The 13,677-nt window shown below is 41.6% G+C and overlaps 1 protein-coding gene across 1 annotated transcript in view; it reads right to left on the reverse strand.

Annotated features, from left to right (window-relative positions):
* Positions 1 to 13,677, reverse strand: part of cacna1ab (calcium channel, voltage-dependent, P/Q type, alpha 1A subunit, b) — a 121,551-nt gene that overhangs the window by 26,754 nt on the left and 81,120 nt on the right. Inside the window, 7 exon segments of the mRNA XM_055224199.1 lie at positions 1,519 to 1,624; positions 8,001 to 8,097; positions 9,883 to 10,010; positions 10,437 to 10,587; positions 11,644 to 11,741; positions 11,883 to 11,948; positions 12,438 to 12,554. Coding sequence (XP_055080174.1) covers positions 1,519 to 1,624; positions 8,001 to 8,097; positions 9,883 to 10,010; positions 10,437 to 10,587; positions 11,644 to 11,741; positions 11,883 to 11,948; positions 12,438 to 12,554 — 763 coding nt within the window.

The raw sequence follows: 13,677 nt of genomic DNA on the forward strand, positions 1-13,677 counted from the left end.
ACAGACAGGAGGACAGACAAACCCAAAGGTGACACATCCAGTCACAGAAAAAAGGCATCATATGGCACCATTTACCAGACATCAACCAAAAACACCATTAAAATAAATATAATATGAAATTAATACACAGAGACGACGCGAGACATCAGCCAACCAATGACACAACATGTAGTTCACCATCCGTCCACATTCAGGCAAAACAGAGAGGAAATGGTTAGCGACTGTCAATAGAAACAACAACAGTTATTCTAGTCTAAAGGTGTAACAGTGCAGACTAACTTAAAGGGCCTGTATATGATTCCCAGACACTCGATTCTCTGTCATGGTGTGTTTTCAAAAGTGATAAAAAAAAGCAAATAGAAGGCAGAGATTGAGAACTGTACAGAAACAACCGCATGACGCTATACAAGACAGTTGTTTCTGTGTCATGGTGCAAAATTACAGTGGCAGAAAGAAGATAGTGGGTGGTAGGGGTGATCTTACAAGATTTCTGTTTCCTAATGATTCTGGATTGATTCAAATTCTCAAAAAATGATTTTAAATTAACAGGGTTTCCACCATGGGAAAATGCCCCCCTTAAATTTCTCCTGACACTGCCTTTGTGGAGTTTACACAAGTTTCTCTTCGGCAATAAACTGGGAATAAGCCGATGCGTTGTATTAAATGCGTTTAAATAGATGTTATGCCACAAATTCGTCTAAATAGTTGTTTTTTAAATCATCATTTGCCGCTGGAGGGGAGCTGTCTCCAAGCGCATATATGCAGCACATACACACAGAGCAGGAGACTGGAAATGGCAGTGAGACAGAGGAGACACTGCTTTGAATCACTTTTGCTCTGTGGTTTGTTTACCCTGTTGTTGTTTGCAGCGAAGGAAAGCTAATGCAATAACTACAGCTGCAACTTGTTGGAGTTAAAGGGCCAGAGCTTCATTCATCATAAATAGATTACTAAATTAACTTGAAAATATTTCTCTTTTTTAACTTTGACAAATAGGCCTATATATTTAAGGAGAATCACTGTAGTATAAATCTAGATAATTACTGAATAGATCTATTATTTTTATCAAATTATGAAACTAATAACAACACAAACTAAATACAACTTTAGGTACCTTATTTCTTATTCCTGCTTTATCTAAGAACAATTCTATTTTATATGGATATACGGGTTGCATAAAAGACTGTTCCAACGGGGAACTTGAAAAGTGTTTTTTTTTTTTCTTTTTTTTTTTTTAATGAAAAATAGCTTCAAAATTGGATTTAGAACTGTTTTAGAATCGAGAATTGTTTTTGAATAGAATCAGAACCCCAATAATCAGAATCAAATTGAATCGACAGGGATTTAAAGATTCATACTTAGTGGGTGGGGCTGAAAGTTCAATCTAAAACATGTTCCTGACTCATGATTTAAACTGAAACAAACCATGCACTGTTACACCTTTACAGACTGTAAAAAAAACCCCAAAAAAACGTTGAACACAGACACAGGATTTGTTGACCACATTTTGGCCCATACCCTTGGCGATCTTGATGTCCAGCGCTGTCCGTATCAGAGCCATAAGGGTGGAGTTAAAGTGCACCGTGTTGTCGTCGGCGACTGGTAGGTCCATCCGGAGCAGCCTCTGTGGAGATGAGCCAGGTACAGGGGGGAGTCAGGGGCGTGGCTTAAGTATGGTACACACCTGAGCACTGGGAGGGGGAAGGAGGGGCGAGGGGGAGGGGTGGGGGAAGAGAGAGCTCCATAGACTTGTGCCACAGTTTGACCAGATGTTTAGGCTCAATAGTCTGGCTTCATGTGATTTAACAGCATTGTAAAGGGCTTATATTACATTGAGGTGAAGTGAAGGTAAGATGTAGATATATAAACAAAAGCCTGAAGATTTTGAGATATGAAGATATTAACCATTTCAGTCTATAATCAAAAAGCTTTTAGAGGTAGTCATTTGGACACAGTTTGTTTTTGTTTTTTTTAATCAAGACATTTTGGCTCCCATCCAGAAGCCATTTTCAATTTGATGGTACTGACCTGAGATGCTACAGTTAAATACTACACTTAAATGAGACCTGCTTCAAAGGGATAAGTTTAAAGTGAAGCCTTGCTTTTTGTTTACATTCTAGTGTCATAGCTGGTCATTCTACCCCCTATTGTAATCTGCCCCACTGTTAAGTACCTGACTAGCTTTTGATTGGCTTGATCTCTCACTTGACCAAGGTGTGCAGATATTTTAAAAAGACTTTATTAGGAGTAATTCTATCTTAACCAACCATTTCTGAGGAGATTCTCTTTCTACATACAAATAGCTTCCTTCATGCCATTTTTCAAAACTTTCTCTTTGTTTAAAATCTGCAAATCATTGTCTTCAAATGAGATGAAGGTGGACAGCTAATGTATGAAATGATTTCTGGATGGAATTCGAAACGTGCTTTCAAAAACAGATGACTACCTTTGAAACCTTTTCTAGCTTGGACCACTCTTGGGCAAATGAGGAATTATGGCACCGTAAGCCATGGGGCCTGTCTTCAGTCTCAGTTTTAAACTATTGGCCCTGTAGAATGCTGTGGCATCACATTGGAGGCACTATTTAAATTGTATAAAATGCCTCAACTGTTTCAGAATGTCCTTTTACGCATCAGAGTGAAAGTGTAAGAGCAATGGTAAGAATATTTCCGATATGTATTTAAACATCTACGTCTCCTGCTTTTCCAGTGATACTCTTCAACAGCACAGCTTTCCAATGAGGGCCATCTGCCGCTAAGCAACTGAGAGCCGCCAACCACAAGGAGGAACAATCGGAGCCAAAATGGTGTCCGACCCAACCTGTGCCCATGTTCCCTAAATGTGTGAATGCTGTGGCGCATTGACACATCTCGTTTTCTCAACACAATTCTGAGTATCTAGACATACAGCGAGCCCACCCCACACAGACTGCAATTAAAGCGCTTAATTGAAGTCCTTACGAGACAAAGATTTAAAATGGAGAACAAAAAAACGTATCACTGGTGTCTTCTCTTATTACAGGAGACTGTGGTTTGAGCTAAACTGAGGCGATTGCTATAGAGCTCCCCCTACCTGTAAGGAGGGTCCCTGTCTGCACAAATCTATTCCAGGTAAAACCCATGCATAACTCTTTGGATAGAACAGGGCCGTTCGTATCCGGACGTTTCCATGGGGTTTACCTCCGAACATGAGCGTTGGGCACTCACTATGGCACACGGAGGATGGGGAGGAGTGTGTGGAGATCGTGTTGGGCATGCCCCGAGCCGAGAGTGGGCGGGCACAGGGCATCAGCCAAACATCCAGTGCTTCATGCATCTACAGCCATGCAGCCAATCATGCTCTGCCCACATGCACATGCAGCACGAGCCAACCCACAACACAGACACAGCCGAGCACTGCGGAGAGAGAGTATCCTCAATCCACTGGGATTGACCCTGTGTTTAACTCTACAACTATAGAGACTATAAAGGCAATTTGTAAAGCAAGACTGATGTATCAAGGTCTCTCTCAATGCCAAACGGCTGCAGCTGACAAAGTTAGAAAAGACTGTGACAAAAGAAGAGTAGAGCTTGGACACGTTTGAGTGTTCAGACTGTGGGACAGGGGGCGCTGTTAGTGTGAAACTCAATGAGCAATGGCTTCACAGAGAAAAGGGAGTGAGCAGAGAGGGATAAACAGGTAAAAGAATAAACTAAAGTAAATATTACATCTGAACACATAAAAACTGTAGAGACACTGAGTGAGACTTCAGAACAAGACGAGGACTGGACCAACACTGACAGAAGTTACGTCATCTCAGATTAAATTAGCCTTTAACGACTCTAGTGGAGAAGGACCGGTGCTGTGCTAAAGGGCTATGGACTGGAGTTTATACAGGTACAGTCAGGCTGCTTCTTTACAAACTACTGTTGGATAGAGACTATCCCTGTTAGCTAAGATGCTAGCCCAGTAAGTTGATGCTAACCCTTTGTAGAGTCATACAATATGACATTTCCTGTTTCAGATCTGGAAACACCAGGACCTCCTCTGGAGCCGTGGGGCAGTGCCACAGGCTAATTACTGGAGGCACCAAAGTTGGTACAGACTAAAGGCTGGTTCAGGTCCAGAGTATAAAGGCCCAGGTAACTACAGAGGCGATCTTGGTCAAGGAGAGGCCCCAAGCAGAAATTTCCATCCCCTAAACAAAGCCTGCCTCTGAGCAGGGAGGAACATGACTCCTGGTCTCCTCTGGGCCTGAGAGAAGCTCATCTGTGAGACATGTTCCTTTGGACCAAAGCTCTGTCTATCTGCTGTTAAAGGACCTCGAGCTAAAGAATGACATGGAGTCAGTGGGTTATAATGGGATGGACAAACTGATGAGAGAGAGAGGACAGAGGGACGAGGGACTGTGGACGAGAGACAGCGCAGACAGGAGAGAGAAGACAGGAGAGAATCAACAAACTGAAAGAGTGAAAAAAAAGACACAATGACAGGAGCAGAGTTGTCTCAGTGCACTGAAGGCAGATGAGGTAGAACAGACAGATGAGACAGAGGAGGATAAGAGGAGGAAATGAAGAGAGAAGGAAGAGGGAATAAGGGGACAGGGGACAGGTGGGACAGAGGAGGAGAAAGTGAAATGATCTGAGCTGTGATCCTACAATTACCTTGTTTAAAGGTCCCTGTGTTATAGTGTACACAGTGTGTAGAGTGTGTGTTTAGTGAATGTGGAGAGTTGAATATCGAGTCCACAGCAGTGACAGACGGAGGACTGAACTGGACTCTGCTGGTGCTTCTGTGTCCACAGCGTTAGCATTTAGCTTTAGCTGTACAAAGCTAACCCAGATCTACGGCCTGTCCTTGAGCCTGTTGCTTTATCACTGGTCCAGGCACACTTCCCATATATTACAGAATGATATGACCTCCTCATATATGCTGCATAAGGCTACAGCCACACTCATGCATGAACATTATCCTCCTGGTCTTCTTTGAGGGCGTCGAATCCTTATGTTTGTAAATAAAAGCACAGAAGTGTAGCTGTAGCCTCTGGTGGCCCCATGTGGCTCACAGAAGAACAGCAGAGCTCTCCCTCTCACTGCTGTGGACACAAACCACTGTCACTGCACAGAGAAGCCCGGAGCCTCCACCGGCCGGAGAGAGGAGGAGCCAACCAAAACCACCAAAACCACCAGACCACCACACCAGCACACAGACTGGGAGAACTGGAGACGAAGGACAGGGCGGTGCAGCCCCTTTTACACAGTGGGAAACTCCTGCATCTCAACATGAGTGATTAGGGTCAGAGTTAAGGTCTGTCTGCTCTTCACTGAAACTATGGAGGAGAAAAACTAGCAAGCTAACATCTGACCACTGGAGATACAGACACCATGAGACTGGTTCTTCTAATACGAAATTATGCTAAAGATTTATGAACTCTTCACTTTATGATTTCTTTATGGGTTGTCTAAAAAGATTTTTTCTCCGAGTTGTTCCAAGCATCATCTAAGATGGCTTCAGATGCACTATGCCATAAACACAGGCCTACTAAAGGGGACACATAGGTTCTGTTATGTGCAGACCAAGGAGTCTATTGATACTTTGCAGCTGATGTCATCAACATTCCCTGGGGGTGTGATGCTAAATGAGGGCACTGCTCTGTCTGAAGCCGTTACTCAAGACTTTAATCTGAGCTTTATTTTAGCACCTGATCAGAAAGTGCAGACTTATTTGGAACTATAACAGGTGAGTTGATTTGTGCTCTCACTCTCACACATAATTATAAGCTAGCTAGCATTAGCCAACAGTTTCTCAGTTAGCCACTCTCAGCTTTTTTGTTGAAAATCAAACACTTAAACAGCACCATGAACACTCATATTGATCACAGGCTCCTGAACATTAGTTGTTTAAATCAATTTTGTATTTTTTCTTGAGTTTTCAAAACTTTTCTTGACCATTTTAAAACTGCATTTGCTAATGTGCACTGTGTCCCCACTATAAGTGCTGAACATTCCACCACAGACATAAATGTAGAACTCCCTCAGCGTGATGCCACTGCAAAGTATCAATAAGAAGCTGCACTAAGGTTAGTCCTATATGATTACATCACATAGTTCCTGTATAGATCCCTGCTGCTGCCTCGGGACAGTGTAAAAGGGGCTGCGTGGGGGGATCGGGGCGAGTCTACCTTGTAGGCGACTCGGGCAGGACACCGCTTGCCCAGGCCGAGCGGAGGACACATGTGCCTTAACATCTGATACATGTCTGAGTAAGTGATCCGACCACTGGGGGGCGCCGTGACACACACAAACAGGGACAGACAGTGCCCCACACAGCACACAGACACACGAGTTTGGGAAACATGACAGAGACAGAGCCACAGAGGAAAAACACAGTTATTGAGAGAAACATGGGGCTAGTTTCAGGACAGAGGAGAGTTGCAGAGGAGGAGGAGGAGGTTCATGTCACATTAGTTTAGTGTTAGATTAGTCTGTTCGGGGGGATGCTGCGTTCAGGCTCCTCTGAGATAGTGTGGAGTTTACAATGTCTCCTGAGGTTTCTGTTGGTGCTCAAAGGTCCCATATTGTGCAAAATTGAATCTTCTGAGCTTTAAGCCATGATCAAATTTTCTTACCTCATCAAAGACATACCTGGAGTTGTGTTTTGTTTCACTCACACATGGTTGAGTAAGACTTTATTAATGATTATCTACATCTCCAAAGCTCAAAATGCTCCGTTCCACCTTATGATGTCAGGAACTCTTAAATATGCAGGATTTGAGTGTTAAACATGTGTGAATGAAACAAAACACAACTCCAGGTATGTTTTTGATGATGAAACAACAGAATAACAGATCAGAAAAGAGTTTAATATGGGCCCTTTAAGATAGGCACTAAACTGTGAGATGTCTCTGAGCTCCTAGTCTGTGCTGTCTGTGAATGCAGTGTATTGTCTGTGTACAGTGGGTAGGTGTTTATCACAATGTGGGGACTAAAATCTGTACACTCTCACATCATGGGGACCTGCCTCCCTTATGGGGACAAATATCAGGTCCATGACGTAAATCATTTATTATTAGATCAACAGCATAGTATAAAGTTCAGGTATGGGTTAAAATAGGGTAAGGTTAGGGCTTAGCTTGAGGTTAGGCAAGTAGTGATTATGGTTAAGGTTAGGTCAGTCTCCACGAAATGAATGTAAGTCAATGTAATGTCCCCAAAAAGGATGAAACCCCATGTGTGTATTTAATGTGTTGTATTGAGAGCCCTGGTGGATGCAGGTCCTGTGGAAGCCCCTCCATCAAACTTTCCCAAAATCAGAGACACAACCAGAGCGGCTCCAACCACAGAGATTCACCCGTATCTGGGTTTGGACAGTAACACTATGTAAATCTGTACCACATATATCTGCATATCATTACTCTGTATATTGAACCATAGGGATCAGAGCATTTCTGCACTTACACAGACATTGTCCTAAAGTGAATGATCTCTTGTCTGTTTGCACAAACACATTTGGTAAAAAAGCCAATGGTGGATCAGCTGAATTTGACCAAAAATACTATCCATAGGTTTCAGAGTGATGAAAAATTAGCATTTAAAATCTGTCTTTTGAATGGTAAAATGTCATTAAAATGTCTATAAACAGGAAGCTGAACCCCATGAATAGTATCAGTATTTCTGAGGGAAGGCCTCGCTCCGTCTGCCTGTGTCTCTGGACTAAACCCACCCAACAGAACAATGCACTCTGTTTCTGCTCAGGCAAAACTAGAGACAGCAAGCAGAACTCGACTGGACTACATCTACCACCAGTCTAATGCTGTGGAGTCCGAGCAGTGCAGACCACCTCATGCTTGTGTCAGTGTGTGGCATCTCTGCATCGTCCCAAACATTCTCAGAATGCATCAACAGAAACTTCAATGGTGAGATGAGAGTGCAAACCTGAACTAAAACCAAAGCAAAAGTAAAACTATCGTCTACGGTGCCACATTCATCAGGCTCTGAGCAGTCTTAGTCTGAGGTCCAAACCTTGCACGCCACCCTATGAGGGCATTTCTTGCCAAGGCCCAGGGGAGGGGAGATAACTCGCAATAAACTGTACATATCCTTATAATGAATGCGCCCGCTGCAAGAAGAATCACAAGGAGGGTAGGTTAGGCCACAGACAGGAGAGAGGAGAGGAGGTTTGGCTATAGAGAAGAGCAGAGAGGAGGAGAAGAGGAGGGGAGGGAAGAGGAGCAGAGAAGAGAGGAGTGGAGAGGACGGTGTAGCCACATACAAGAGAGGACGAGGTTTGGCTATAAAGAGGAGAGGAGTGAGGAAGAGAGATGAGAGGAAGACAGGAGGTGAGAGGAGTGAGGAAAGGAAGTTTGATTAGAGAGAGGTAGAGAGGGAGAGAGAAGACGAGAGAAGGAGAGAAAGAGAAAGAAGAGGATGAGAAGAGGTTAGACAGAGGAGGAAGAAGGAGCTTAGGCTATAAAGATAAGAGGAGGAGAAGAGGAGAGAACAGGAGGAGAGAGGAGAGGAGAAGAGGAGAGCACAGAGGAGCTGGAGACAGGAACACGTTTAAGCCCAGTTTAAAACGTCCAGTTCTTTGTGATGTTCTGACTTTGCACTGATGGCCTAAGCACTGGACGTCTCATGGTGCCAATGACCCGAGCACTGGGTCAGACCTGTGCACTTTCACTCAAGAGAGAGGCTGATTTTAAAAGTCCTATATTACACAAAACTTATCTTGTGAGCTTTAAGCCATGTTATAATGCTGCTACCTCATCAAAAACATACCTGGAGTTGTGTTTTGTTTTCATTCACACATGCATATCTCAGAATAAATATGCAGGATTTGTGAGTTAAACATGTGTGAATGAAACAAAACTCCAGATATGTTTGTGATGAGGAAACAACATTATAACAAATCAGAAAACAGTGTAATAAAGGCCCTTTAATACTTCCCAGCTTATATGGACTGCATGAAAATGTTTGTTGTTTGTTCCAACAATAATTTAAGTTCTAAAGTGTATTTTGCTTTGCAATACAAGCAAAGTGATTAGACCTCCCAGTGTTAAACAGAGACATCACTTTGACTATTTTAGACTGGGCTGATTTTGACAAGAGAGTGAGATCGAAGTCTGACATATCAGGAGGCAGAGGAGAGGCGATTCAGCTGAAGTCACTAAGAGCGTTAGAAAATCACTTATTTGCTGCAGTTTTGTATTTGTCCTGGACCTTTGAGAAAGAGTGAGAGCTGTTATTGTGCATTCAGAAATAAGACACTTAAGTTCTTGCATTTACATCATGAAGTTTAGATCTATCTGTCTAACATTAATTTCACAGTATGGCCCTTTATGAGTAAACATAATACAATGTCACAAAATACTTTTCTATATTCATCACAAGTTATCTGCTTCCCCATTTCATACTTTCTTAGTAGGTTTTACGTCAGATGCCCTGTCCGATGCTTCAATTATCCAGGCTTTGAACTGGCACAAAGAGTACACTAACCTTTAACAGCATGCAATAACTAGCTGGTTGGTTGCGGTCACATTTATCTTTGTCCTGGTTTAGTCCTGACCTTGTCCTGGTTTAGTCCTGGATTAGTCCCGATCTTGTCCTAATCTAGCCATGGTTTAGTCCAGCTTTAGTCCTGGGTTAGTCTTGGTTTAGCCCTGGTTTAGCCCTGCTTTAGTCCTGGTCTAGCCCTAGTTTAGTCATGATCTAGTCCTGGTTTAGTTCTGGTTTAGTCCACATTTAGTCCTGGTTTAGTCCTGATCTAGTCCTGGCTTAGTTCCAGATTTAGTCCCAGTCTCCTTTGTTGCTGGTTAGAAGGACAGATGTTTCTGTTAGTGAAGTTATAGCTGTATTTCACATTGAATCGTATTGGTTTGAAGGAGTGGTGCCTGCAGTCACTCACCAGGCTGCCGGGTCGTACTCAGCCCAGATCCTCACGTACTCATCCAGATGGTGCGGGCCCAAGATGGAGGAGTCTCGGGTCAGATACTCAAAGTTATCCATGATGACAGCCACAAACAGGTTCAGCATCTGTGGGGCAGTGTGCACAAGTTTAAAGCAGCGTTTTATGCAAAATCGACTTTTCATAGCTTTTAACCATGTTATAGTTGTTACTCATCCAAAGCTGTATTTGGAGTGTTTGTACATGTTTGAGCAATCTTTAATTACTTATTTTAAAGACGCAGAGATATTGCAGATCAGCAGAGAAAGAGGAAGGAGCAGAGGAAGAGCAATGGTATGTATTGGGTTTATATGAGTGTGTTTTACCAAAAAAAAAAAAACGGAGGAAGATGAAGTAGCAGACAAAGATGAGGAGACAGAGGAAAAGTAGTGATAGTATTGGGTTTATATATGGCTTCTCATGAGGAAGGAGCAGAGGAAGAAGAAAGGGCAGAGAAAGATGAAAGGGCAGAGGAAGGACAGTGACACGTATTGATTTTATGTATGCGTTCTCACCAGGAAGGAGCACAGGAAGATGAAGGAGACAAAGTAGGTGTAGGCGAAGGTGCTTCCACATTCGGGCTCCGTGTTTCCTGAGTCTGGGTCACATTCTTTTCCTCCCAAACATGAGAGCATGATATCATGCCACGCCTCGCCCGTTGCACTCCTACAGCAAGCACACAGACAGAAAGCAGGGAGGGAGAGACAGCAAGAAGGGGCAGACAGGGAGGGACAGGAAGGAAAGACATATTAGACTTTTTGACACTTTTTTGTCAACAACAAAACCAAAAACTATTATGGGTTTAGTTGACAAAATGTTTTCCATTCTAAAACTAGAGCAGGGGTCGGCAACCTTTAACACCCAAAGAGCCATTTGGACCCGGTTTCCAGGGAAAAGAAAACACTGGGAACCGCAAATACTTTTTCATATCTAAAATGAACATAATACTGTATATATTGTTTTTTTCCCTTTATGCTTTGTATAAACAACTATAGTGTGTTGCATATGAAATCCATGAAGTGCTTTAATTTTATTTATGTAATGAACACATTTTGAACATACTGAATTCTTAAAAAATAATAAGAAAAAAAATATGCCAAGTTGAAGGTAAATACAAAATATAAATATTTGCAAAATATCTGCATAAATATTTATTTTACCTGGTTAATGGGACTTCAGCTCCTGAACCTGACTTCGTACAGCCCGTACGAAGTCAGGTTCATCTTTACGCAGGACTGTAAGCTGTCGTCCGTGAGGAGTGAGCGGTGTTTGTTTTTAACATTGTTCATTGTGGGGAATAGCTGCTCACATATGTATGTGGATTTGAGATCGACAGGACTCCAAATGCATATTTCTTCAAGTTTATGTAAGCATTTGAATTTGGACACCCACATGTGTGTTAGCTATGTCAGCCAGCTCCAGATCAGATTAAATTACACCTGCTAATGCATTTTGGGCTTCCACAGGTGTGACGTTTATTTTGACCAACAAAAAATAATAGAATATAAATTTATTTTAATATTTCAAAATCACAATAACCTTCCAATTTAGAACTACAATAAAAAATAACTAGGACAAATAAAATAAACTTTAAATAAATACTTATAATTTATTTTCCCAAGCCACGCAGAGCCACAGTATAAGGATGAATGTGGCTCCGGAGCCATGGGTTGCCGACCCCTGAATTAGACCAAAGAAAGAAAAAGAAAAAATGATTCAGACCTAAAGAGCAGCATGAGCGCCATGATGAAGGTCCTGAAGTTGTTGTGTTCGCTGATGGCACTCTCTCCGTCTTCCTCCAAAGCCAGGTTCCCAAACAGCTAAAGCACAGGTTCACACAGGGTCACGTAGGGTCACACAGGTGAGTCAGCATAGGGTTATATACAGTCAATATTCAGTATTAAGCTCACAAACTCGATTCACAGCCCTGTTAAAACCTCATCTGTGAGAGAGTGTCTGACCTGCATCCCGATAATGGCGTAGATGAAGAAAAGCATGGCGATGAGCAGACACACGTACGGCAGAGCCTGAGAACAGCGGACAGAGGGTTAATGAGTATTTGTAGTCTGTCTGTACTGGGCATTTAGAATAATATTATATAGAGCCTTTCAAGACACCTAAAGAGCTTTACAATGCCTTATTCATCCATTCCAGACTTGGTGGTGGTAAGCTACTACTGTAGCCATGGCTGCCCTGGGGCAGCCTGATGGAAGCAAGGTTGCTAATCTGCACCATTGGCTGCTCCCATCACCAACATTCATACACACCACTTTCTTTTATTTAAATCCAAGCTATTACTTATCATAATAGTTTAATTTAATTTAGTGCTTTGTTGAAATGTTCAGTCCAACCTCACAGACCGATGAGTGAACCTAGGTTAACAGTAGTAGTACTGGCAGAGGTAGTAGTAGTAGTATTAATAGTAGTAGCAGTAATAGTAGTACTAGCAGTAGAAGCAGTAGTAATAGCATTACTAGTAGTAGTAGTAGTAAAGGTAGTAGTAGCAGTAGTAGTACCTTGAAGGACTGCACGAATGTCCAGAGCAGGATGCGAATGGTCTCTCCTTGTCGCAGCAGTTTGATGAGTCGAGCCGCTCGGAACAGCCTCAGGAAGCTCAGGTTTATGAAGTTATTCTGAACACAGACAGGGCCTTTAACATGTGCACTGTACTACTGTAGTACTGTCCTACTGTAGTACTGCCCTACTGTCCTACTGTACTACTGTAGTACTGTACTACTGCAAAAATGAGTGTGAGAAAACAACTGAAAACTGAAGTACTGCAAAACTGAGGTTAAGAAACCAACTGAAACAAGAGCGCTCTGCAGAGGAGGGTCTGCATACTTCAAATAACATCAACTCACAATGTTACACTTGATTTAATATTGACTTGATGAAGGGACTTGATTAGTTTAGATGTTTCAATTCAACAGAAAGATCATTTAAAGGGTTTCAGTGAGCAAAGAAGAACCTTCTCACACATATGCATTTCTGGAAACACTTCTAGACCAAATCTGTCCATTAGGGCTATAGTTGACAAAAGAAATTATCTTATCTTAACTTATTATGTATCTGAGCCAAACTGCACTCATAAGACTACACCTGCTGCAGAGAAAAGTACTAATAAACAATGTGTATGGGTGTGTATATATATGTGTGTGTGTATATATATATATATATATATATATATATATATATATATATATATATATATACACACACACACATATCTATCTATCTATCTATCTATCTATCTATCTATCTATCTATCTATATATATATATACATATATATATATATATATATATATATATATATATATATATATATATATATATATACATATATATATACACACATCATGTATAATGTTTAATCTGCCTTTTTCTGTTCATAATTTATTTATGGAAATAACATATCTAATTTGCACAAACTGGTGTGTTACAATATTCAAAACATTTTTTTCTACACTTTCTTAGATTTCAATACTAAGGAAGAGACTCGATACTCAATACAGATTCCGATACCACAATCACACTAAAAACTCTCTTCACTTAGACAATAGTACGTGATTTTCAACATTAAATGGTAGTACTTTCTATATTACCATGTGGTGTGTGTATCTGTGTAATCCCTCAGTCGTCCAGGTAGTTTCCACAGTGGTCCATGGGTGTATACTAGTCTATGTGTCTTATACTTGTTCTGATGCAGCTCAAGATCATTCTAAAGCTATTCAGGAATAGTTCATTTCTGTCCTGT

This window comes from Periophthalmus magnuspinnatus, chromosome 1, assembly GCF_009829125.3.
Source record: "Periophthalmus magnuspinnatus isolate fPerMag1 chromosome 1, fPerMag1.2.pri, whole genome shotgun sequence".
NCBI classification, from domain to species: domain Eukaryota; kingdom Metazoa; phylum Chordata; class Actinopteri; order Gobiiformes; family Gobiidae; genus Periophthalmus; species Periophthalmus magnuspinnatus.